This window comes from Crocodylus porosus, unplaced genomic scaffold (genome assembly GCF_001723895.1).
Source record: "Crocodylus porosus isolate Cpor-Errol unplaced genomic scaffold, CroPor_comp1, whole genome shotgun sequence".
Lineage (NCBI taxonomy): Eukaryota > Metazoa > Chordata > Crocodylia > Crocodylidae > Crocodylus > Crocodylus porosus.
In genome coordinates this window covers 64520371-64544663 of record NW_017728909.1, presented here as the reverse complement: position 1 = coordinate 64544663, position 24293 = coordinate 64520371, and the positions used below count along the sequence as shown (strand labels likewise).

At 40.2% G+C, this 24293-nt stretch overlaps 1 protein-coding gene across 3 annotated transcripts; it reads right to left on the bottom strand.

The window, feature by feature from the left end:
- Positions 1-1914: 1914 nt before the first annotated feature.
- Positions 1915-22197, bottom strand: LOC109308134 (2'-5'-oligoadenylate synthase 1-like). Of its 3 annotated transcripts, XM_019532410.1 has the most exons (9): positions 22111-22197; positions 21481-21706; positions 18818-18990; positions 16886-17076; positions 15041-15201; positions 13524-13648; positions 12200-12389; positions 6569-6778; positions 1915-3260 (listed from the first exon to the last, which is right to left on the bottom strand). In XM_019532410.1, the coding sequence occupies exons 2-9, from the start codon at positions 21486-21488 to the stop codon at positions 3104-3106; spliced, it is 1215 nt and encodes a 404-aa protein (XP_019387955.1). In that variant the 5' UTR covers positions 21489-21706; positions 22111-22197; the 3' UTR covers positions 1915-3103. The 3 variants fall into 3 exon arrangements, with proteins under 3 accessions (XP_019387955.1, XP_019387957.1, XP_019387956.1); XM_019532412.1 differs by lacking the exon at positions 6569-6778; XM_019532411.1 differs by lacking the exon at positions 18818-18990.
- Positions 22198-24293: the final 2096 nt, after the last annotated feature.

Genomic DNA, 24293 nt, shown 5'->3' with positions numbered 1-24293 from the left:
CACACACACACACACACACACACACACACACACACACACACACACACACAAACAAACAAACCCACTTTCTGGCCTAACTATATATATTTGTTGATCAATGCAAAACTTTCCTCAGGTTGCAGAGATGTAAGGGATATTTAGTCTTAATGTCCAGACAGTCCTTTTGATTAAAAAACATAGAACAAACAGTATCACTACATTTGCAACAACACACCATTACAGTATCTGTTATCTTACCTAGCTCTGTTAACACTAGATCAGCAGTCAACAGCATTGTCCGGTAGCACGCTAAAGTGGCCCAGCTTGTATCCAGCATGGGCCAACATTAGGACACAGCTGTCTAGCTTCAGTGCAGTGTATGCAAAGCCCCGCCACCACCAAATGCCACCAAGGCACACCACCTAAACACTACCAATGCACCAGCCCCAATGGTTCACATCCCATAGGCCACTGGTTGTTGACCTGTGCATTATTATTTGGATTATTGAAGTCCAAAAATGTAAGCAAAGGATGGCCAACAATATTGAAATGCACTGTCTCCTACTATGTAACATAGAGTATGAATTAAAAAAATACCAATAGCCTATTTGCAGGGATCATTTAAGGGCATTTTCCTGAAGCTTCAGTCTAGCAAATCCCTGTCTTGGCAATGTAGAAGTGATCTTGTAGCTGTGACGGTCAGAAAATATGTGAGGGGCAAGGATTCTTATGAGTGATATATTTTATTAAACTGTGCAGTTGGTCCAATATTATCCACAAGACTCTTTGCCTCTCACAAAATTCTGCCTTAACACTTTTGTTGTGTACTTTTAAGTAGTAGAGATGGGTATTTTGAAACTATATGACTTTTTTAAAGAAATGTAAGTAAGGGTACAGGTAGGTACTGAGTAAACTAAGAGTTGTTCAGCAGGCATGATAGAGTTTCTGCTGTTAGAAGGAGATAGAAGCCCATGGCAAGAGAACTAATCTTACCTTCAGAAAGAATAATTTTACAAAGTGTCAGTTTTCTTGTATATCAATTCTTTGGGAGAATGCTGTCTTTATTCTGTGTTTGTACAATGCCTACCACAATAGGACCACATTCGCAGTTGACTGCTGACATCACCAAAGTAGATAGAATAAATAAAATGTGATTAATGCCAGCCTTCCCAGACTTTGGGTGGAAAGTCACTAAGTATCTTGGGAGAGAAAGAAAAATTATCATTTCTATTATGTGTCCCAGCAGCATCTATGGAAGGCTAGAAAAGAAACCAGCTGCTGCTTCAGAATCAGTTGGGACCAAGATTATGTATTTTTAATTCTGACTTTGTTCTTTCTTTATTTCTGTTCATTTAAGAAACTTATGTTTTAATGAGGAACCATCAAGTATGAGAGTTTACCACAAACAGAAATCTACCTTACAGAAACACTTCACCATATTAAACTGGAGAACGTCTACAAGCACAATTCAAATTCTTAAATGGGAATCTTGCCAATTATGTCACTGACATAGAAACTAAAAATCTGCATTATTAATTATTCTGGTTTATCAACGGATAGACTATGCAACTGTCTGGCTCTAAGAGCAAAAGTAATACATCCCCTTTTCATTAAGAAAACATTAACCTCTAATAACACGAACCCCTTTATTCAGGGTGGGCTTCAAGTTTGCAATAATTCAGCAAGCATAATGAGTCTTACACAGCATCAGTACCAGCAAATTACACAAGCTCCATTTTGTATTTATGATGATTATTTTAATTGCCTATCTAACTCCCATCAATATGGTGGTTAAGCACCACAAAGTATTTAAAATAGCAGAACACGAATGTCAATGTATTGGAAAAACTGTATGTACACTTTTGTCTCTTCTTTGTGGAAATAAGCACTTATACTGGACACCTAAAATGGACTGATCACTTCTGACAAGCTTTGCAAAGCTAAAAGTTTAATTTTTCCTAACAGCTACTTCATTCTAAGAAAGGGAATGATCCATCCATAGAGAAATCAATACAGTTATGCAAAGCCAAATTAATACTGAAATGATGAAATTCTGCATAACAGCACATTGTGCTACTGCAAAGTAACTGAATAACGTAATCTGCTTTCTGGTGGACACAGAATTCAACTCAGAGGAAATAAATGATAACTACTTCCCCATTTCTGTTTTCCCGTAGTTTCAATTATGTTTCTTCTTCACCTTTTGCCTGCCCCTGCTGCTCAAGCACTTTGGAGCATCAGATCCCTTGCATGTTTGTCATATATCCTTCATCCTGTTTTTCTTTTGTTACTAATCAATATTAGTATTCTAGCAAAACATGCACTCCCTCCAGCTCATCTTCCCAGGGGACTCTTGTGTTGTAGGCCCAATAATTTATGTTGTACCAATACAGCAACAGTCTATCATTACAAACTAAAACTGTTATTGCCTACATAGAATATACAATAGGTAGAGTCTGCATACTAATTTATCTATTCTTTATATTTCATACCTTATTTTGATATTGAACTCAAGGGGTACTGGTATGTAGTTAGCAAAGATTCTCTGGAAATAAATGAGGTATTGAGAGAAAGACTATTGTACATAGTCCCTGTATTTATATATTGCAATACAGTGAGTTGCCAGATGTTATGGAGATATAAAATCACCTTAGTGTGCAACCACAGAACTTTTTCAGTGGGACACTTAAGTAAAGGATGCTCAAACATTTTATGGAATTCCATTGCTGCCCCAGGGACCTGGGAAGCAAAGGACCATAGTAGCTTATAATAACTAAAAGCCAGAGGGCTATAAAATGTTTCCCTCTTTGCTCCAGAGCTTGAACTCTTTACCTCTGCAAGGAAGAAATAGGAGACACAACTTTCAGCTCCTTCTTCACAAAGGCATGAAACCACAATAGTAGATTTAATTCCCTGAATAGAATAATGTATTGCATTCAGTTAATTCCACAGTAATGACAAAAAATATTAGTTACTTTAATTAGTGGACAGACAAAAAAAGATCCTGCCCTCATTTTTTCTGATTTATTCATGTTCCCATGTATTGGAATATTCCTATTAAAAGACTTGAATTATATGCCCTATTAGACAGGACTTGGGCTGACACTATCAGTAAGTCTGTTTTTTACCAGCTGTTTGTAAAAAGCCAGGGCTCCTTTGCTGATACACCATTAAAAAGAGGCTTAAGAAGGCTCCGTCTCGCTGCATGAGCCACTTCATCCCAGGCATTGCTGTTCTCACACACATTAAAAGTTGGGTTTGCAGGATCCAAAACAAATGGCCTGAGAGAGAGAAAAAGAAAAGATAAGAATCAATATAGATGTCACTACCAAATCTGAGATCTATCCATTTAGTAAGACTCAAATATCGCAGTGATTTAAATTTGCAGCCAATGCAGAGTTAGTCCAGTATCATGAGTAAGTAACTGTTTTTATCTTAAGATTAAAACAAAGAAAACTGGTGTTTCAAATATGTTGTAAAAATCAAGGTAATTGAAGATACATTCGGTGCCAAAAATAAGACATCACTGGATTTTTGCCTCATCTATTCTATTTCTACTTCACTAGTGTCCTTAACAGTGATGTAGGTTCCTTCTACACTTTACAATTATTGCATAATTAACTGGTTAATTGTGGAGACTAGCTACATGTGCAAAGTAGCCATAAAAAGCTCCAATTAGACCTCAAAAGGGTGTGCTAACTCTGCAGCTGGTTGCTATGCAGCTTTAATTTGCACACGTAGTAGGGTCTGCCCCTGTGGCTGGGAGCCCCATTGACTGACCAGGTTCCCAGCCACAGGGGTGCACCATGTCCAGCCAGGGCTAGAAGTCCCACATCTGAGGATCCCAACAGCACCCCATGCTGCTGGGACACAGTCCCTCAACTGCGGACACTGGGTCCCAGCACTACCCTGTGATCTCCTAGCCACAGGGGCACCCCATGCAGTCCCAGGGCTAGAAGATGGTAGCTGCTGCAATCCTCCAGCTGTAGGGGCACACCACACACCCTCAGACTGGGAGAACCCATACAGCAACCCCACAGTGGGGCTCCCAGCCATGCGTGCCTGTTTCTTGCCAGTGCAGAGGGAGCCTGGGATGAGGCTTCCTCAGCACCAGCAATAAGGTACAATGGAATCTAATACATGATCTCACCATTATGCCTCCTGCCATGTGCACATGCAGGGCAGAGCCCAGGCCCAGGCTCTCCTCCATGCTAGTAGTAAGTCATGATGGGATCTAATAAGTGATACCACATTCACACTTCTTGCCATGCATGTGTGGTGATTCATGGATTGCGCATTCAATCCCATCTTGCCTTTACCTGCATGTGTAGAGGGGCCCTTATATCCCCATCCTTCTGCTCCTTCCTTTATGAAGTTGTACATTAAGCAAGCCTCCCAAGAGACCCGCTTACCCTCTCAGTGAGCAAAAAAAGCACAGTTTGGAGTGAATTTGGGGCCATGAAGTTAAAGCAGGAGGAGTTTTGAGCTTTCCATTCTCAACTAGTTTTCATTATTGGCATTACATAGCATCATCTGTTTTCTCTGGTTATGAAACTTACCTTTTCCAATTTCTCTCTCTCTTCAAGCTATCATTTAAATAACAAGTATTTTTAATAAGTACATGAAAGAAAAAATGGTAGTCACATATGCATATACAACTTGAATTGTGTCCCTTGGACATCTTTCATGATGATATCACATTCACAACATTTTCTATAAAACTTTCAACATGTGCAACTTCCTGTTGTACTGAATATACAGAACACAACTCACTTGTATGAAAATTACATACTATTTTGTACCTACAAACAGATAAAATATATTAAGGAAATAATAATGAAAAAATGCTAGGGGACATAGAGTAGCTTGGTTTGCAGATTATAATTAACTACATTCTCTGAATTGCTGCTATCCAAAGCTGGAATACTGATTGAAGACAAAATATGTAGCACAAGTGCTGAAAAAAATTATTAAAATGCATACCGTAGACCAGAAAAGGAAGCTCAATACTTAAGAATTCTGTAAGGATGCATGAGATTATTAGGACAATATTCATACCATTACAAACATTAAAACTATTATAAAATATTTGGCATCATGGATATGCAGGGGCAGATCCAGGATTTTGTAAAAGGGAGTGTGGGAGCAGTGACCAACACTTCAGGGGAGGCTACACTCCTCCTTCCAGCCTCCCCTGGGCAGACCACACTGTGGAGACAACAGCCAGAGACATTTTTTAAATTCTGAATCAGGTAAGAATCCTACCCCCCTTTCTCGGTGCCCCCTCCTCCCCCTTCCCTTCCTTTCTTTTCATCCCCTGCCTGCCAAGCCACTGTCCCCAGCTGACACAGGGGTGGGAGAAGCTCCAAAGCTGCTTCTGCTCTGCTCCAGTAGGACGGTACAGGAAGCCAAGCTCAGCTGCAGACAATGACAGTGGTGAGTGGGTTTCTCTTCTCTGACTGTGTGCCTAGGCTAGTGAGGAATGCCCAGGGGGATCAGACAGGGAGAAGGACCATGCAGCTTGACTGAAGGGACTCTGGGGCACTCTCCTTTTGGGTCAGCAGGGGACAGCAGCAGTGATGAGTGGGGAAAAGTGGATGTGCCTCTGAAAATGATGAGGAAGGAAGTAAAGGGGTGGGGGGCGAGTGGATTCGGTAAAAGTCCCCAGGTGCTGCTTCCACAGCATGGTCCAAAACAGAGGTGCAACCACACAAAAGCACTCCCTGTTGATCTGCCCCTCTATTTATGAAAGGTTTTCTACAAGGAATATTATCAATAGACTCAACATGTAATTATATAATTGAAAATTAACATGCGCACAAGACCCAAACAATAATGATCTGTATTACTGTAGAACCCTTGTCGTGGACCAGGACCCCATAGTCCTAGGCATGATCAAAACAGCATATGAAAAAGAAAAACACCACAAACAAACAGCAAGCTTCATTCTAAAGGATTCTTAATCCCTGCTGACATTCCTGACATTGGCCATAGTATTTGTAAAATCCATAACTTGAAACAAAGACATTAGCTACCACTGGAAGTGATAGTTTAGCAAACATTTAGCTATTTTATAGCTCCTAGGAGGTCTTCTGAAGGAAGTCATTCTCCTGTAAGGAGAATTCACAGTTCATCATGCCCAAACCATTGAATCTCTCTAATGAATGTTCACAAAATGCAGAGCATCCTTCTCTCACTCTTTCAGATATCCTTCCTATAATTAAGTTACTGAAGTCTATTGAGCAGGTGGGAAGGATGTTTCTTTGCCCATGTATCTGCTTATCAGCCAGTCTGATTACATGTGTTTTCTCCTCCAATGTGCAGCAATATGTGAGTGGTCCATGCTTTGAGATGTATGTCACATTGTATACCGAAACCGTAAGTATAATTCTAAGGGCAGTGCCCCCGAAACAGTTTTGACACAAGCTATGAAGGCACCATGTGCCTGTTAAAAAAGACACTTTCACGTTTTAATGGAGACTTGCTTTGCCTTCCATGAACCTGAGAGGAAGAAAACCAAATTCAGCTATACAGAAATATAAGCATAATGACTATATTAAAATGATGGCAGAATTTCTCATATTGTTACCTGGTTTGTTTCTTCAACACCTTTTTGAAAGTTGTGCAATGGGGGCTGTAGTGTTTGTACCAAATGATGCAGATTTCAGAATACCGGATCAGGAGTATCAGAATAGCTCTCATGCCCTGAACAAGGCTGAAAAGTATTGGTTTCCTAGCCAGCTGCCAGATGTACACTGTGATGAGCTCTATAGCATAGGAAGAAGGAAGTCTGCGAAACCTAAATATACAGAACCGAGACTTAGCATGTTACAAAGTGAACACAGGAAACTCTTACAAACAAAATGCAAGTAAAACAAACATGAACTAGGAGCAAAAAATCACTTCATACTTTATGTTGCTATTATCTGTTACAAGCATTATATAGCACTCCCTTTCAATGGCAAACAGGAAGGTCTGTTTTATTCTTTCTTATAAAAGAAAACTGATCAGTAAGGGCATGCGTGAAGAAACGGGGGGCCCTAAATTGAAGCAGTGGGTTCTTACAAACACCACTTCAATTTAGGGCCCTTCAAACCCTCATGTCATGCACATACCTGAACTTACCTGCCTCTGGTGGCGGGGAGGGGAGGGAGAGCTGCTGGCAGGTGGAGCAGTCCCTGGGCTGTGGGGGCAGGGAGGGGGGAGGAGGCTGGTGCTTCCCTCCATGGCAGTGGCACCCCCCCCCACCAGGTGGCCCCCAGTTCAGACAGTCCCAGGGGGCACTGCAGCCTCAGGGGAAAGCACCAGCCCCCTCCACCACCACCCACCACAGTTCAGGTAGGCAGGCAGGCTCTGGGGGAAAAAAAAGAAAAGATCAGGCTTGCCACTTTTCTTGGGCAAAGCTGCCTTCCGGGGCTGCTACCAGGCTGCCTGCACAGGCTTCCTACAGGGTCCCTGAGCTGCATGGAGCCCGGTGCTTCACTCCACAGCTGTAGGGAAGCAAACTAAATCTCCTCAGAGGAGTTTTAGTTTGCTGTGCCCCAAGTCATTTAAGGCGCTTTACACCACCAAATTTGCAACAGTGACTGGAATTACTGCACAGTGCGCTGCTGACATGTGTAAACACCAACATCACTGAAGCAGTGCAAAAACATTTAACCCGCTTTAAAGTGTTGGGCACACATGCCCCTCATTTCCTCTATACATGGCCTAAGAGGGAGAATCAGACATCTTGGAAAAATTAGGAATCCAGGACTCAAAGGGACATCTGAGGTCATGGAGTCCAGTCCTTTCCTATTATAGGCAACCATTTCACATAATCTTCCCATAAAATCATTTAGGCTCAGATTAAAACTAGCTTGTTTTAAGATTGTTCCAGAACCTCACTCTTTTGATGCTTAAACATCTTTGGGTGTCTACAAGTGCTCCTGCAGAGCTGCTTTAATTAAAATGCTGCAGCATCACGTGTATTTCAGTGTTCCGCATTTCAAAATGGCCATGGGGGCACTTTACCTAAAGCTCATTTAACAAGTTTTAATTAGTGTCCTTGCTACCATTTTGAAACACGGGACACTGAATACACATGATGCTGCAGCACACAGGAGAGTCTAACTGAAATGCTCCAGCAGACTCAGTTAATTGAGTCTTCTCTAAAACATACTAATTAGAACACATCAGAGCATGTGTACAGGCACCCTTTGATAGTGTGCAAATATGACAAAATCAGGTTCCTTAAAACATTTCCAAAAGATAAAAAATATATCAAAGAAAAGGAAATGTCATACACTGTCCAGTATAAATTCCCTGGGGGCTAAAAAGCCACAATTAGAGCTGGTTGAGAATGTTTCAATTATTTATATTGTTTTGTTAGAAAATTCCAATCCAAGCAAGTGAATTGTTGGAGCATATACACCAGTTTGAACAACAAAATATCTTCAATCCAGGATGAATTATTGAGTGAGAGAAAGACACCCCAGAATAGCCCAGCAATTAGCCCATGTGATGTGACAGACCAAAATCCAAACAGAATTTAAATCTTGGCTTCCCACATCACTAGTAAAGGCCCTAATAACTAAGCTTTTGACTATTCTTGTGTGGATTAGAGGGTCTCCTTGGCCCAGTGGATTCTTACCTGTTCCAAAAGGAAAACCTGAAAACACCCATCATAGAATATCCTCATGGGTAGTGAAGCTGTTTCCACTTATTTGGTCCCGTGGAGCAAGTCCAGTCCCCACACATGGTCCTACAGTCAATCTCTCCCACCTTCACATACCACCTTAAACCCCTGCTGTCACCTTAATACACATAAACATAATGATGCTAAGCACTACCTATGATACATCTTGGCACTACCTATGCATAGAGACCACACACCACACTAGTAACACGGATTTGAGAAAACATGCAAGACATTCCACAAACACTTCAAAATACTGTCAGTTCACAACAAGGGGCATCATCTGAAACCTAATGAAAGTGAGGGAAAGAGTCTTACTGATGTAAATAGAACTTTTTTTGATATCCCAGTGGATCTAGGCATTGTGTATACTTTTTAACGAGAGGGTTAATTTCCCAACACAGTGGGTGGTAGACTTAGTGAGTGCTGGCCTTTCATATAGGATGTTGTGCACTCTGTTCTGCATAGTGAATCATATGAAACATCTGAATCATAATGCATACAGCAAGCACAATACTGTTCTGTATACACTTTTCTTAAATTGATTCATCTTCAACATAAATGGGACATTTATTACAGCATAAATAAATTATTAGGTGGAAATTATTTCCTAAGCATCTATGATAAACAATAATTTTAAATAATTTAATGAAAATGGCTTTTACCTCCTGCAAACATGAAGGGAATTTGAATCCGCCAAAGCAAGAGCAGTGATTTGACAGGGCAAGGAATTTGACACTATCAAAACAACCGCTTCCTCTCAATGTCAAGGAAAGGTCATTCTCTTGTGAAACGCAACATACAGAGATAGTAGAAACCTGCCAGCTCATCTATTGTATACCCTTCCTAATGTAATACATCAAAACAAACAGCACTGTGGTATTCACCATTTTTTTCACTTCATCACTTTTTGGTCACTTTCTCCACCACACACAAGATGCACAGAATCCTTCACTTATGTATCATCACTTGATTCAGCATATGGAGCTTATTCTCAGATCCACACAAGACTTGGGGACCAGATTTCCTAACAGTACCCTCAGGACTGCAAGAAAATGTCATATGCACCTCTCTGCACCAGCACGGGCTCCGGCAACTAGCAGAAAGAGGAAGAGTATTTAGCTTTCTTGGAGAAAACAGCCTTAGTTTCCATTGAGGTCTTCATAAAAGATGTGTCTCAGTAGGCTGCAGAGGAAATGTCTCGAACCACTAAAAAGGTCATGGTCATAGTTCCTGTATCACCAGGAGCACCCTCCTCCCCACTTTTTCATTTGAGGAAGCTGGTGATATGGCTGTTAGTGTGCCTTCCTTCACGGTATTTTTCCTGCAAGTGAAAACCCAGAAGCGAATCCAGTCCATATGCCCACGTAACTAAGAGTTGCTAACTATGAGTCAGAGTTCTGCTATTACCTGCTAAATTTGTGAGAGTTTCTGGGAACATAAACTTGTCCTGAAATTGATGAAATTATTTAATGCAGTGACTAGATCTCTGCACATGAGATGTCTCTGACTGTTGTTCTTCTTACTCCTCACAGTATACTGTGTGTTACAGTATGATAAAATCCTTAGATGTTGTATTGGAAAACAGTACAATTGTGGGATTTTTCTGAATGAATTACAAGCTTGGAAATGGATCATTTGTGTGGATCACGTCTCAGAACAGGAGATCAGCAGCAATTAGAACACCAAATTGCTTCTACTTTAATGATATTATATAGTGTTATATACTTCTTCATTTAACTGCTCTACTAAAGTGGACTGAAAGTGGAAAAATACAGGGTTTTAGAAAATATAAAACTATTACAAAGTAGGGCTGTGTAAAGCTTCGGTCACTGATTCAAGTCAGAGGAGATTAGGCCCAATTTGGCAGCTGAATCTCTGAATCCGAATTGAATCAGAAGACCCATTAAACTCTCTGAATGGAATTGGAAGCCTCTGATTCAATTCAGAGATTTGGAGAGATTCGATAATTTGGATGTAGACACAGCTTTATATGTTTTTTTCTACATACCTCGAGGTACCAGACAGTTTGTGAACACTGAGATGGTGGGGCAGATGGAGCGTCCCACCGGAGCACAGGGAGGTCCCCAACGCACTCGGTGGTGAACCCGGAAGTGGATCAGAAGCACTTCCAGTCCACTCCCAGGTCTACTGCAGAGCATGCAGGGGACCCCCTGCCCTCCCGGCTTGGCAACTGGTGCCTCCTGGGTCTGGGGGGGGGGGCACCCAGGATCCCCCCATGGCTGATTGCTGAGCCAGAGGGGCATGGGGGGAGGGGGAGAAGTCCTCTGCATGCTCAGCGGCAGACCTGGAAGTGGACCGGAAGTACTTCCAGTCCATTTCTGGATCTGCAGCAAGCATGAGGCACCCTCCCCCTCTCCACCCCGGCCGCGCTCCTGTAGGATGCTGCATCCACCCCACCATCTCAGCATTCACGAGTCATGCCTGGTACCTTGAGGTGTGTAGAAAAAACATTTAAAGCTGCGTCTATGGTGAAATTGCTGATTCTCTCTGAATCAGAATTGAATCTTCAGATTTGGATTCGGCCGAATCAAATTGGGAGAGTAATCTGAATCTGCAAATCGAATCACTGTCCCCCAAATCGGGCTGAATCCAAAACTAAATCAAATACAGCCTTCTTTGCACACCCCTCCTATAAAAATGGGCTTTGTAGAGTAAGAAAAAAATTAAGCTCTTTTAAAAGAATCTAAATCCATGTCAGAGACTTATTTCTGAAAAAAACAGGAGAAAAAGAAAAGGCAAAGAATCGCCTGAAAGTCAGTGGAGACAGAAGTGGGAGCTATCTAAAGAGTCTAACCTGGAGTGAATATATTAATTTATCCTCAAAAGGTCCTTATAGAGCAGCATATTATCATTGCTCATTTTATAAACAAGATTATATTATATTCTCATTTTATAAATAAAATTAAAGTAGCTTGCCCCAGGTCATAAAGGAACACTAGGGAATATTTGGCAACTGAACCCAAGATCCAGTGGGTCTGATCCAGAAGTCACCCTTCCCTTGCTTTGCTTTCTAAAGTACCTTCTACATACTAAACTAATTGTTCTGTTTACTGGTTTAAAAGAAGTCAGTACAAGTCCCATATTTTAGAAAGCTTAGCCTAGTCAACCATATTTGCTTTACACATTGCTATTCTGTTTGGCTGAAAGGACTTCAGAAATAGTGTTAAAAAATCCCAGTCATGCATTTGTTAAATCTGTCACATAGGCCTCAGAGATAGGGGGTCTTCTATCCCAGTGAATAACCTTAACCATAACAGAACCGCAAGACTGTATATTAATGGTGCTAACATAGCTGTGGAGTATTTTATTTTCCCCTCCTCCCTCATCTTGGTGTGAGATGCTGCATAATCATATCACAGTCTGGGCTGGACATAAAACAGTCATTAATATGTCATGGTGAAACATGATATAGGTATCTTGTGCATCATATAAGATGTTTTACAGTACTTTGCTGTTCATTAAAAAAGGGTAGTTAACAGAAGGGAAAGGCCTACCTATTATTCAGCTGTTAGTACATACCTATTTTGTTCTGTTGGCATAGCAAATGAAGTCCTGAACCAATACTTAACCAAGCGCATCAGATCCTTCACCTGCACAGTGGATTCCTTGATAAACTCAACCTGGTATGGCAGCAGAGACATCGTGTACAGCTGGATTTTGTCAGCATCGTGACAGAGATACAGCTTGTGGTAAAAGCTCCATTTTAAACCTGTAAACCCCAAAAGATACAGAATGCCACAATTATTCTTTCTTCCCTACTATTTTTTCATCAGATTTAACAGTGAAGCTGAAAAACCTACTATGAAGTCCTTTCATATATCATACAAGCCAATAAAATTAACAGACCTCTTCTATATCCAAATTAAATTAAATTTACTTCAAGTCAGATAAAAACACATTAACCCCAGAAACATTATTTAAAAACACATTATGTTTAACCAATCTAATCTCTTATGTATGAGGATTATGCTAAATCTGCTTTGTTCACCTTAACATATTGCAAAACCGCCCAATATATGGCCTTTGTTTGACAGCAATTATGTACCTGCACATATGGAGTTAAAATAATACTTTCTACTGAGTTATAATCTGATTTTTCTGTCATTTTAAATCATTGCATAATCTGTCTACAAAACAGAAAATCATAAATGTACCTTTTTTTTTTTCCTACCAACTTGAGCCAAAATCTTTCAATACACGCATGAGTGGCAAAATGAATGCCTAGTATATGCATCATTTGTCTGACTTTGTACGGCTAATGTTTATGCAGTCAGCTGTAGAACTGTCTACTTGTCTGCATAAGAACCTGATTTATATATGTGAGAGCCATCACTGTGAGGAATTACTCCCTGCATCATAATCAAACCTTTTGCACTAAGGCAAGATTAATGGTTTTCACACATGGAAGTTGTCAAAAAAAGATGTCACATATAGAATGGTATGAAATTAGTATAGTATGGTATAGTATATTATGTCACATATAGTATGGTATGACACCAGTTGAAAGAAATCTCATAAACTTGCAGCTAAATACACCATATACAAGAGGATGTTTAAGCGTGGCAATACCTCTGCCCCATGTGAGTGTTTTCTGGGGCTGGACAGGTGCATCATAGCATTTCATATGGAATCAAAAAGCTTCACTATAATTAGTATGTGACAAGGCAAAAGGATTATGTCCCTCAAAACCAAATACTGTAGCTGTCAAGACTGAAGTAGTCCTACAACATGACTTTGCTGGGTAAAGGTTGAATGTATTCAAACGTATGAGGGCCATAACTGGTTGTAGGTAATCACACCAAAAAAGAAAGTTCCTTACTAAAGGAAAATATTGAACACTTACCTGTCGATGGCGCAGGCCCCAGCATTTCATAACAGGGCATGATATCAAATGAGTGACTGTGGAGATTCTTATAGCACTTGAAATTAAATCGTAAGGAGAACTGGGTCCTTTTCTTCATCGTTATCCTAACATAAGCATTTTTAATAAAATATTACTTAACCATAATATGGAGGGGAGGTAGCATGTAAGGGTTCAGCTATACAGAATTGTGGGTGCAGACAAATGACTGGAAAGTCTCTCTTAATGCACATGGAGGAAAAAAACAACAACACATACATCCAAAAGAAAGGAGAAAGTTGAAAAGGAGAAAAGGCAAAATATTGAGTGAATGAGTAAAGAGACAGCGACTGAAACAAGGGAAAAATGTTGGGTGGAGAAAGAAGAAACGAAGTATAAAAAAACCCAAGTAAATGAATGTGCATTTATATAAACAGAATAAATGAAAGAAGATAATGGAAAACAATATATGCCCAATAGGAAGAATCAAAGCAATATGATGAAGATACGAAAGTAGAAAAATAGTAACAAAAATGAAACCACACTATTTAGAAAATGTCTTGGAAAATGTGAGAAAAAAAGAGAGACAGACAAACAAACAGTTAACCTGAGCCAAGTGTTATTATTTCCAAAACAAAGACTACAGAATTTCTATTTCTGTTCCTCATGATTTTTTTTTCCTAATTGGAATGAAACCATCTTTCTGAACACAGAAAAGTCCCAAGAAGCAGTAATTCCAAGTTTGGAGGAGATCTATCTGCAATTTCACAATCTGTTACTCAAAAGGAATATTTTAGTAGTTTCCAGAATGGAACAGCATTAAATAAAGATTAGGTGTGAACCAAGCTGGCCAAGAAAGACAGGCCCCTTAACATGTTTTATTTCGAATTAGGCTGGATTGCCATTGAGGAAAAATTCATGAGGAGGCACCCTTTGGTATTCATGCTTTGCTTCCAGAAACCCAGAGTCTAGCGATCTTATTTCCACAACACAGTCTTTCCTGGCTAGGAGACACAAGATTCCCCTTAAGCCTAGGTCTGCTACCTTCAGGAGTTGTCCTTTTGGATCACCGGGGATCACAATAAGGCAAAAGCTAAAAAAAAAAAGATACTTCAGTATTTGTTTCTACCTTGAATAGAGCTTACTTAGCCCATTAGTAGTCAATAAAGTCGGGGGAAGGGCAATACTTCCCAGTATTGAAAAGCAATCTGTGTTGAGTCCAGTTCACCTGTCTACCATCACACTACAAAAGTGAGAGAGTGGGGGATGCAGGTGGGAGAAAAGGGCATCATTGTGGTTCTGACAAGATACCATTTAAGTCTTTAATGGGGATTTTAGCTATGGCTTTATTGGAAAGCACAGCATCATCCTGTGCCAGTTTTCTATTTTGGCTGTTATGTTGTGATTTTACTGCGGTGGAGTAGGCAGACTTGTAAAGCTCATCCTGAGATGGCAGTGTGACATCCAGCATAAGAAAAATTCCTGATACAGAGACTATATCCAACCATTTGGATTCAAACCTGCTGGTCCATGAAGACTTCTTCAGTCTTTTTCCTAAATCATCTATAACTTCTGGCAATTTCTTTTTGCAGTCGTCCAGATTTTCAAAGGCTTCACTAAATAGCACTATATCAACATCTGACCAGACTTGAGTATCCGTTCCTTTTATATACGAGCCTCCCTGTAACATAAGAGATTGCCAGAAGGATGACTAATACTTTCCCCTCTTGACAAAACATTTTCCTTTTGCTGGCTAACCAGGCTTTGGATGACCTTTCTCTTGCCCAACTACATGAAAGCAGTTTATTGCCTCATGTTACAAAAATGCAATAGAATTTGGGCCCCATACAGAGGTCTTTCTAAATGGTTTTGGGTTATTAACAGAGTTTAAAGCATCATTGTCTGTTTCTACCGTAGGGATAGAGGGATTGGGTTCAATCCCTACATCGCAAGACCACATCATGGTTTGCTGGGTGGGGTTTTGAATATGGTGTGGCCTTATTTATAGTCTCCACTTATGCTGAGCTGCCTTTAAGAGTAGGAAGAGACAGCCAGAGCCTTGATGAAATTGGGTATCAGATATATTTAATTTTCTAACAGAGATGCTTCTTAGTCACTCTATTCAACTTACTATCCAATAAAATTGCATCCTGTATTATATGACAAATAACTTCTCCTGTTTTTATCAAACATATTTTAAAGGAGACATGTCTATCCATGAAGACAGATTTATGCTTGAGATTTATTCCCTACTACAAACCCTGCAGTGAAGCATAAGAAGCCCAATTAAGCAAACCTTAACTCATGGCAATGACCTTGCCCTTGTGCATTTGGTACCGAATGAGCATTTTTATAACAGTAGATTGGCCCTTCTCCCACTAAAAGCTGTCTGTAATTCATAGACAAACTAAGTCCATTTCTTCATAGGCAGATGCCGGTGTCAAAAATCACCACTAATGCTAGAAGAGAAGCTTTGGGTGGAACAGGCATGGAAGCTGTATGTCCTCTTCCCTGCCCTGCCAGAAATGGCCTCTGCATACCAGAACAGGGGCGGGTTGGGCTGAGGAAGTTGGTACAGGTTCTGTCTGTGCTATACCAGTCCTGCAGGGATATAATGGGCTTCAGTCTCGATCGAAATCATTTCAGCAGTTTTCAGAATATTAAATGGGCCAGTAAGGTGCTTTATATAAAAAGGTATGAAAACAAATTTGTCCAATTAAACAGATGTTCTAAAAGAGCCACTGCAATTATCAAGGCGGCATAACATGCTAGATGCACTTTAGAGACAAGAAACTTTTGGATTCTGTCTTTCAGTACTAGCCTTCTAAAAAAAGATCAAACCCTAGCAAAATACAGAACATTCAAATAATGCCCAGGGTTAGTCCTTAAATCAAAACCATAAGGAAGTTCAGCATTTATAAACTCTCTCTCACTGGACTCTGCCAATGCAAGATGAGCTTATGAGACATATTTATATAGGTTGCAATGGAACAAGAGAAGAAACTATTATTTCTTCTCTTACGACTCTTATAGATGTGCAGCGAGGCTGCTCCAACGTGCTGTAAATCGATTAATTGCGTCTGCTGGAGAGCAGAAATTAACATGCTCCAGCAGACTCCAGCGTCACCTGTATTAGCATCCCCGCACTGAAAAATAGTGGTAAGGTGCTTTAAACTGAAGATCATTCAATGAGTTTTAGTTCAAAGCACCTGTCACCATTTTTCAATGTGGAGACACTGATACATGTGAAGCTTGGGCATGTTAACTAGCACAGATGACTAGTTAAAGCGCCCCCCGCCCCCCAAAGCGCCCCCTGCCCTCCCCGATCACATCTATAAACACTCTTAGAGCCCAAAAATGGTTACCTTGATTAGACGAGCTATTGGTAACGGGAAGTATTCCTTGATCACATTAATAATTGCCTCTATTTCTACAGCACAGGCAATGCTCACAGGGCCTGAGATAGGTCGAAGCTTTTCTTGCACAAATGCTTGTAGTTCTTGTGGGGTTCTATACTCCAAGATGTTCCCAGGTGAAAACCCAGTGGTCATTTGAGCTGAAAGGAAAAAAAATTAAAGTTTGATCATTAATATTTATTAGAAAGAATCTCTCATTTCTTGGTCTCTCATATCACTTTTCCAAATTAAGTTGAATTTATCTCCTGTGGGGAGATGCTAAGAAAGTCTCCTGTACAATCTTGCATATTCTTTAGCTGGCCTATTCATGGCAACACATGATCAATTACACATTGATCAGATTTATAAAGTTTCCGTTTTTAATCACATGTTTGTGCAGTAAATCAGGTTTTTATTTATTACTGATTCATCTTACTGCTTCTGATTTAAGGGGGTTAAGCATTTTGATTTGGACAGACCTAGGGGGCATCTACTTTCCAATGCAGCCTTTGAATTGTTTAGTTACTTCTTAAAGTAGGCTGGGAGACAAGAAGATGGCCTGCTGAACACAGCACACTTCTTGAATGTTTTGCTTATTTGCAGAAGTGTGTTCAGACACTGGAAGTCCTTGCACTAGATGTTTTCTCCCTCAAAGATGCTTAGGAACCCATTTGCACAGGATAAAATGGAAGAACCTGATACATATATTACAGTGGTTCCCAACCTTTTTTTGCTGTGACCCATTGCTGGAAGAGGAGTGCAGTAGCGGCAGGGGCGGCGGCCTGGGGGCAGGGGCGAGGGAGCTCCCAGCACGACTTGTCTTTTGTGTGTGGTGCCACTGGCACTGCCCCCACAACCTTCATTTGGGTCGCAACCTAAGGTTGGGAACCACTGATATATTATGAGCCCACATACACATATAGCTATTCTATAACCTTGAGGTTAAAAAAAAAAAAAAAAAGAGCGATCAAAGACCAGTTTGTGGTCATAGTAACTGGCTAGAGACACCCTTTAAAAATACTAAGTTATGTTTCATTACTGTATGGTGGTTATTTATTTAATATGGCTACAGCCTTTATGCCCAAAATGTTCTAAACTGTAGGGTGTCTTTTCTGATGGTATCTTAGGCAAACTCATCTATTCAATTTTTTTTAAAGGCTTTAAATTAAAACCTCACATATGAACTCTCTGCAAGTATGTAAAGAATGTCAACAACTTGACCAAACATGAAATAAAGAACTCCAAATGAACTTTCATAAACCAGAGAAGTACAAACCATGGATCATGAACTTAATACACAAGTTATTTCTTGCCTATACCCCAGTCAGTGCTTAAAACAACAAGCAAGTTAGAAGAGGGAAGACGGGTACAAACACAAACACAATCTCATCAATGAACATAAACTAACAAAGATGTAGATTTGCAATATACGTTTTTCATAGTTTTGCATAAATGTATTTACTTGTGGAACATTGGTCTTAATATCCCTTTGTTCATACAAAAATACCTGTGCTTATCCCTTTAGACATTCTCAAAACAAATAGTATTATATTTCATAACTTATCCAGACACCACCAGAAACAATACTGCAATTATGATACTCACCAGGAAGATTATTCCTAATCGCTTTCTTATGAAATCACTAATGACAGACTATCTGATCAGAAGAGATGCTGAAAACTTTAATTCCTACTGACTCTACCTCACATGGAAAACAGGCAACTCCCCCATCAAACTGAGTCTGTCAAAAAAGATGTTGATTTAAGTTGATGAGTAGTCAAGAAAAAAGAATTATTATGGGAATGGTCTCTTTCAAGGAAGAGTTTGAGGCTTATTCATCAGTTTCCTACTGAGATGGCTATAACAACAGAACAGCCTGCTTGTTCAAAGCAACAGTGGTACCTTTCTTGCTGGCTGTGAAGCGATGATCTTGTTCCTCATGGTGCTCTCTACTGTGGATTGTTCCAAACTGCCTTCGGCACATCCTGCAGGAGGTTGACACCTCTCTGGCCACAAATTTTGCTTCCCTTTTCTGAGGCATGTCCCAGCAACACACTGATTTCTCACTGGTCGTCCTTTCATGGTTCACCTGTTAAAGCAAAGATGTAGCACACCCATCATAGGATACTCAAATAGGGGGCTAGACAGTACGTTGAGTTGGAAGTACCATCAGGAGCACAATTCAAGGCGAAATTTTCATTTTAAAGCACAGCATCAAGAGGAAGGGTAAATAGGAGACTATATAAAGCACACAGAGTGCATCTACATGAGACATTAATTGAAGAGGTGCCTAATTAGCACCGCAGTAAAATCTCTGCCTCGACTCATGTGATCCTATTAGGCCACAGTAAACAAATACGCTCCACCATAAGATAGTACTTGTATTTAGTACAAGTACTAATAGTAGTACCTGTACTGAATACAAGTACTTGTACTTTAATACAAGTACTATCGTATGGCAGAGTTATTACTGTGCAGCACCCCATGTGTAGACACCGACAGTTCTGGCTGGGGCACGAGGGTACTTCAGTGCAGTGGCTGCCTGCTGGCTAGCCCTATACTCTAGCATCCTTGTGGCCCAGCAGCCTCTTCATACCATATTGAGCTAGGTCAGAGCAGCCCCAGGATTGGGGGTTGACCACCCCTGCTCCCCTGCCAGCCAGGGCTGCTTTGACCTGGCTCAACATGCTGCAGTCCAGTGTGCATGTTCAAACACAGTGCCTGGGAGAAATAATCTCAGACGCAATATGCCAGAGTTTATTGCTGCAGGTTAATTGCCCATGTAGACATGCCAGCAGAGGATTACTAATAGTAGTAATAATAAAATAGAAATAGCTTCAATAGTATTGGAGTGATGATGCAACTGTGATGATCCAGGAAATATACAAGAGGCAAGGATTTTTGTGGGTGATATTTTTATTGGGGTAACTCTATGTTTGGAATGGACTTAGATGATCTTTTGGGTAACACGCACCTGAATCCTTGCCTCCAGCAATAGTTCCAATAACTTCATTTTAAAGACCATCTTGGAGCTTGCTACAATTTTCAATAAAATTAGGAATTAGTTCCATCCTTTAATAGAATTCTCCAAATACCTCCTATATCAGTAAATAAATTATGGACATTTGTTAGACAAAAATTCCCTGGAACTCAAAATACATCATCATGAGCATGATCTCAACATTTAATTAGACTACTTTAATAAATGAACTTCTTCAGAGAAAAGACACTGAATCCACATGTGTTTTTAAGATCATGAAAGTACTGTTCTTATCTTCATTGTGTTGGTTTACTTTCAAAGCTATTTTAATGTAATTATGTTCTCTAGCAAGTATATTTTAAAGCTATTAAATGCATAGAATGAGAGACCAAGTGACAGACAAACATAAATAAAAGCTTGTACTGAATGTAGTAGTCTATAAGAACATGAGTGTGTACAAACAAAAAGAGATTTTTTTCTCGGTTTCTCAGGATTATTAAATATAGTTTTATGGGTCACATTCATCTTGAGGAATCCCTGAGATGCCTTACAAAGTATTTATATTGGGTCTATGTGCCAGGCTGCTATACTGAGATATTTGTGATACTACAGTTTTCACCTGTGGTATTTGCATTTTCGAATATGATACCTGGGAAAAATAAACTTGGACACAATATGCCAGAGTTTATTGCTGTACATCAATTGCACAAGTAGATGTGCCTGCAAAGGATTACAGATAGTAGTAATAACAAAACAGCAATAGCTTCAATAGTATTGGAGTGATGATGCAACTGTGATGATCCAGGAAATATACAAGAAGCAGGGATTAAGAGGCAAGCTGAATGTTGACTTTTTAAATAGTGACTACAGTAAATAAAAGCAACACTTTCTTGGTGGAGAGCTGCAGTCAGTTGGTCTAGAACATAGTGCTGCATTCCATTTTTGGAAACTTGACAAATCAGATGAATAAAGATTCAAAGGAGCTAATGGCAGGTAAGGGATGAACAATAAAATAATTATTTTCTAAGTGTCTTCTAACAAAAACCATACTGTACATTTTTTCCTTTAGGAGTTCCCATAAATGCCAGAGTAAGGACTCTTCTATGCCAGGTCTGATTCTGACAGAACTTCCATTAGGCCAAAAAGGTTTCTTTGACTTTCTTTATAGTTTTTATATGAAGTGTGATAGAGTTTCCTAGTCATATGTGCTACAGTTCATCTATGCTAATGCTTCAAACTAAATCACCATAATGTTTGATTTGCGAGTGACACAAGTGCAACATCCAGAAGAGGACTTACAAAAACTAGAGTATCCTTTGCACATCCTGAGCCCACAATACTAGAGATAATAAAAGAAAACTCTTCAGTTATTTTCTCGAACAGTCTACTAACACAAATTTTTATTCATATAGTACAGTCAAACTTTCAGGTTTCATATGTATTTAAACCAATTTTCTTTTGTAAGATGTACTCTCAGTTCCAATATAAACTTTTGCATTAAAGTTAATATATGAGAAAGGAAAGAGATAGGAAATGAATGAAATGTGTGCTAGGAGAAAGAGGAATCAGAGCCAAACAACCTCACCTCTTCATGAGTCTGAAGCATCTCTTTTAAAATTTCTTTACCACATTTTTCACAATTAACTTTTCCAAGGTGCTTAGCTCGGAAATGATACCTCAAGGCTGTACAGCTGATGAAATCATTCCCACATTGCTCACAGTTGTAAGACTTGAGCGACCACATCCTTTACAAAAAGGAATAAAGGAAGTAGACTTCACTGCAGAGAAACAAGAAAGAGAGATGTAGCCATCTGAAAGACAGAACCAAACTACTATACTGAGCTGTGGTAAGGAAGTTAGTACAAAACATATAGCACAAATCAATACGATAATCTCCAAGATTGTTTTAAAACATGGTTAGTCTTACAGCCTGTAAGCAGATGCTGTTAAACAATTAGCAACACATTACTACTAGCTTCTGGTGTACAAAAGACAGACCACCTCCCCTGCCAATTACCGGTTTAATTATTTTCTGAAACATAAGTTGCACTGAAGCACCAGTTTCTGTCCATTATTTCTCCATACATACTTTATTCAAAGAAGTTATTCCCATAGAAAGAGGAAAAAAAATGGAAAAGCCCCTTTAATTTTTGCCAACTACATAATTATTTATATATACTTATACATTTAAAAAAGGGAGCTAAATCACTTTTACCTCTGCAAAGAAACATTCAGTGTCCACTTCATGGCAAGTGTTTCTCTTTCTTCGTTTCCCAGTTACAGTCACTTGAAAGGACTGAAAGCATTTCTGGCTCCATTCCTCAGAACCTAAGAATTATGGGACGGGTAGTTTTTCCATGCTGCCATAATGAGTCAATTTCATCATTCTGCTGGGGTCAGAGTTTTCAAAAGCAGGAAGATGCGTGTTCTGCAGCTAATGCTACCACTTTGACCCACGCAGCTCTTACAGGTTGTCTACATTGGGAAAGATTGATAGGCAAATCTACAAGTTTCTACTTGATGCAATCCATAGCAAGAATAAAACACAAACGCCAGGAGACATTTTGTGTGCACGCACGTGCTCGTAATTGCAAGCTACTTTCCATCCAATATTCTATCCAAAACCTCGCTTCTCAGATTCTTCTCAGAGTTATGCTAAAAGTGTCCCTTCAGGTATTTCTGGGATTTCCTTGCTGTCTTCCTTGCCTTTGCTACTAGACCTATGCAACTATATGGCTCAGCCATGTATGCGGTTTTATCCTTAAGCAGTGATTTTCCATTATTTCAATTACCACTAACCAGAAGAGCATTAAATTGCTCCCTAATCTGGTTTAATTGGAAGGTGACTACTATTTCCAGCAGCTTCGATAAAGGACATGTCAAGCTTGGAAGGCACAATTAAGTGGAAAAGAGAAACACTTCTGACAAAGGTATAGCCTTTAAAAGCTCATGCCTCTCTGAATGAGTTAGATGCTACCCTGCCCCGTCTTCTGCCTAGATAGTCAGAAAGTTATAGAGAACAAAGGCATAGAAAGGGGCAAGAAATAAGGTATCAAGGTCTGGAGTCAATACAATAGGAGAAATTAGTGTCCCAAACAGTAATGGAGTCATTAGCAGGCAAAGTAACAAACAACATGCAACAGTTAGCCAGAAGGAATTAATGGTGCTAAGACAGGCAGATCTGCTGAACAACAGATGCTTGAACAGGACAGAGTGGAAGGGGCAAGATAAAGTACTGCAGGGAAAAAACAAGAGAGTAAGATAGTAGAGGGGTGCAAAATGGTCCCTATCTGATTTGGATTCAGCCCTAACTGGGTACAGTGATTCGATTAGTTGATTCAGATCACTATCCCCAATTCCATTCAGCCAAATCCGAATATGAAGATTTGATGCCGATTCGGAGAATCAGTGATTGGGACACAGGCACAGCTTTATATGTTTTTTCTACATATGTCAAGGTACCAGGTACAACTCACGAACACTGAAAAAGTGGGGTGGATGGAGCATCCCACAGGAGTGCAGGCAGGGCCCCTGAGTTCTTAGCGGTGAACCTGGAAGTGGACCAGAAGTACTTCCGGTCAACTTCTGAGTCCACCAGAGTGTGCCGGGGGCCCCCCAAACACACACACACCCCTAGCTCGGTGATCGGCTATGGGGGGGGGCCAGGTGTCCCCCCAGACCCAGGAGGGACCCCTGCGTGCTGTCTGGCGGACCTGGAAGTGGACCGGAAGTGCTTCTGGTCCACTTCCGGGTCTGCTGCCGAGTGTGCTGGGGAGCCCCCCACACTCCTGTGGGACACTCCATGTGCCCCAGTATCACAGCACTCATGAGCTGCCTGGTACCTAGAGGTATGTAGAAAAAACATTTAAAAGCTGTGTCTGTGTCCGAATCACTGAATCTTTCTGAATCAATTCAGAGGGTTCCAGTTCGATTCAGAGAAATTAAAGTGTCCTCTGATTCAATTCCGATTTGGAGATTCAGTCACCAAACTGGGCCGAATCTCTACCGAATCAAATCGGGGACTGAAGCTTCACACAACCTTATAAGATAGTCCAGTTTTGGTCTGGAGAAAAGCCTTCTATTCTTGCAGTTCTTCCATTTACTGATATGTTGCACATTTTGATGGCTTTGGCATATTGGTTACATACAATGCAAATCTTTGTAAAATTACATCTTCTTCTAAGTTTAAAACTGTGTAAAGAGCTGAGCACAAGAGAGATCCCATTTCAAAAAAAGGAGGAACACAAATCAGTGAGTCAAGTTCATCTCAATTTCCCACCTCTGTGGAGTGAAAGCAGAAATGTGAAGACATGGCCTGTGAAGACATGATATGATACACAGGAGGGGGCAGTATTGAGTTTACTGGCATCAGTGAAGGAAGAAAACAAAGGGTAAAAA

Bases quoted from the DNA above. Each gene is read 5' to 3' on its own strand.
- LOC109308134 (XM_019532410.1), bottom strand. The intron at 15,202-16,885 runs GTAACCATTTTT...CTTATGTTACAG, and splicing joins CAATAGCTCGTCTAATCAAG to GGAGGCTCGTATATAAAAGG. The intron at 6,779-12,199 runs GTATGTACTAAC...CTGTATATTTAG, and splicing joins ATGCCAACAGAACAAAATAG to GTTTCGCAGACTTCCTTCTT.